This window comes from Ammodytes marinus (genome assembly GCF_949987685.1).
Source record: "Ammodytes marinus genome assembly, contig: scaffold_94, whole genome shotgun sequence".
Taxonomy (NCBI): domain Eukaryota; kingdom Metazoa; phylum Chordata; class Actinopteri; order Uranoscopiformes; family Ammodytidae; genus Ammodytes; species Ammodytes marinus.
In genome coordinates this window covers 116269-118768 of record NW_027648583.1, presented here as the reverse complement: position 1 = coordinate 118768, position 2500 = coordinate 116269, and the positions used below count along the sequence as shown (strand labels likewise).

At 40.4% G+C, this 2500-nt stretch overlaps 1 protein-coding gene across 1 annotated transcript in view; it reads right to left on the bottom strand.

Moving 5' to 3' along the window:
* The window catches only part of LOC307270338 (ammonium transporter Rh type B-like), a gene marked incomplete at both ends in the record, with an annotated part of 75448 nt that overhangs the window by 7696 nt on the left and 65252 nt on the right, over positions 1-2500 (bottom strand). Inside the window, 2 exons of the mRNA XM_080054226.1 lie at positions 1083-1249; positions 2208-2355. Of these exons, the coding sequence (XP_079910352.1) occupies positions 1083-1249; positions 2208-2355 (315 nt within the window). The remainder of the gene's footprint in view (positions 1-1082; positions 1250-2207; positions 2356-2500) is intronic.

Below are 2500 nucleotides of genomic sequence, written 5' to 3'. Positions count from 1 at the left end.
TTTTAGGGGGAGGGGGAGATAGGGGACTGTGTATTTGACCCATTCATCAACTTTTATCTTTTAAGACACTCAGTCATGCGTTGTTTTAGCTCAGATTATGTCGAGATACTAGCCTGCCACCGTCCGCCTATACGTACTTCAATTACATTTTCATTTTGTTTTTGTAGTCAGAAGCCGGGGCATGACATACATCACGACCAAACGTTGTGCAATTGGTTGGCAGATCCATCAGTTAGATTTAGCCTCAAAACTAAAAAATCTGGGGGCGCCCTTAGCTCAGTTGGTAGGGTGTCCCCCCCCATGGGCCTCAGCCAGCAGCAGACCCGGGTTTGATTCCAGCCCGCGGTCGTTCTCTGCATGTCACTCCCCTCTCTGCCCCATTTCAACTCTGTCTCTACACTATCAATAAAGCATAAAGAATTACAAAAAAATATCTTAAAAAAAAATCTAGTGAAGAATGTGGTTTTTCCTGTGTTGACAATACAACATTACCTGGGTAAATATATAATTTTTTTTCTTGAACCACAATTCTTTCCAGTTTTGTAATAATACCCCTGTGTACTACCCACCATATCTAGCTTTCCATCCTGTGTACTACCCACCATATCTAGCTTTCCATCGTGTGTACTACCCACCATATCTAGCTTTCCATCCTGTGTACTACCCACCATATCTAGCTTTCCATCGTGTGTACTACCCACCATACATAGCTTTCCGTCATGTGCGGTCAGAGCAGACATAAAACTCAAAACTTGAACACTATAAATAATTGACAGTTTTCCTTCTTAACTTAAACCATTTTAGTTCTAGTGAAAATGTAAGTTTCTCAAACATTTAATGTGTACAGTATTGGTGGTGAAACACTTTCTGGGGCAAATACATGCACTTTTTCTTGATTTAAATGTTAAGATAATCAGTTGACTCAAAACTTTCTACAAAGACTATCAGTGTTTTGGCCTCAATTTTCCCCGATTTGACAACACAATTCACAGACAATTTTTTTCTTATTTTTTTTTTCGATTTAAAAACCCTCAAGCAATTCCTTTAAATTGCATAGAAACAAACGAGTGTGTACTACCCACCATGTCCAGCTTTCCGTCGTGTGCGGTCAGGGCGGACATGCCGTAGGTGGCGAGCGTGCAGGCGGCCAGACTGTAGTACGTGTTCATGGCCGTGCGGTGCTGGTCGTCCCCGTGAGCCGTCACCGCCGAGTTAAAGCTCGGCCAGAACATCCACAGGTAGATGGTGCCTGGGAGAAACACATGTTAGATATTAACTTAAAGCTGTAGTGCGTAACTTTTAAAAGGGTAGATGGTGCCTGGAGGGAGAAACATAACAGGCGGGTATTAAAGGTGCAGTGTGTAATATGACATCATCAAGAAAGTTCTACAAAGTTCAAGAATGCAACGCTCCCTGGGTAACCCCAACCCTTTAGAATAATAACAGAAGCTACAGTGGCCTTCAAGGACAAGAACAATTCTAAATTTCAAACAATGCACCTGATGACATTCCAACTATGACACTTTCAAGATGGCGGCACTAGGCCTTGGTCCAAAATATGCAGAAATATGGACATATATGAGACCCTTTCTAAGGGAAAAAATAATAGTTAAAAAAAAATGTTCAGCTATTATGCACTAAACTAAACGTACTTATGGATATTATAATTACTTTCTACAAAATCTGCTAGGAAATAAAACCCAAAATTCTACACACTGCAGGTTTAAATTAAAGCTATAGTGTGTAACTTTCCACGGGTAGATGGTGCCTGGGAAACACAACAGGTGGTTATTACTTAAAAGCTATATTGTGTAAGTTTCCACAGGTAGTAATACAAATACCGGTACTGGTTAAAACTATAGTGTGTAACTTTCCACAGGTAGATGGTGCCTGAAGGGAGAATCACAACAGGGAGGGATTACTTTAAAGCTGTAGCGCGTAACTTTCCACATGTAGTAATGCAAGTACTGGTTAAAACTATAGTGCGTAACTTCCCACATTCAATCCATTTCCAAATGAGTTGACACAAAGTTGATTAAGCCTGTCAGCTCCACAAAACTCTCTTCCTTATCTGATTTTATTTCTCTCCTGTGGCCCTAAAACTCTTCTGTACTTTAGTATGTAGTGTAGTAAAAAGAAAGAGTACTTTAGTATGTAGTGTAGTATAAATAAATAGTATGTGATTTGGAACGCAGGGATATACTTACCGATCATAGCGAAGAGGTCTGAGTGGTAGACGGAGCAGTTCTTGTGTTTGCTCTTGTCCAGGTTTGGTCTGTAGAGGACGCGCGTCACCATCAGACCAAAGTACGCCCCGAACGTATGGATGGTCATCGAGCCCCCGGCATCCTTAGCCTGCAAGAAATGCAAGATATGTTAGTTTTTTATTTTATTTTATGTGTTTTTTGTGTGTTTTGTGTCTCTACTTGTTTGTTTGTGTTCTTTAAAGGGACACTCCGTAACATTTTAAGTAATGTATCAGCTAAAATCAATATCCTCA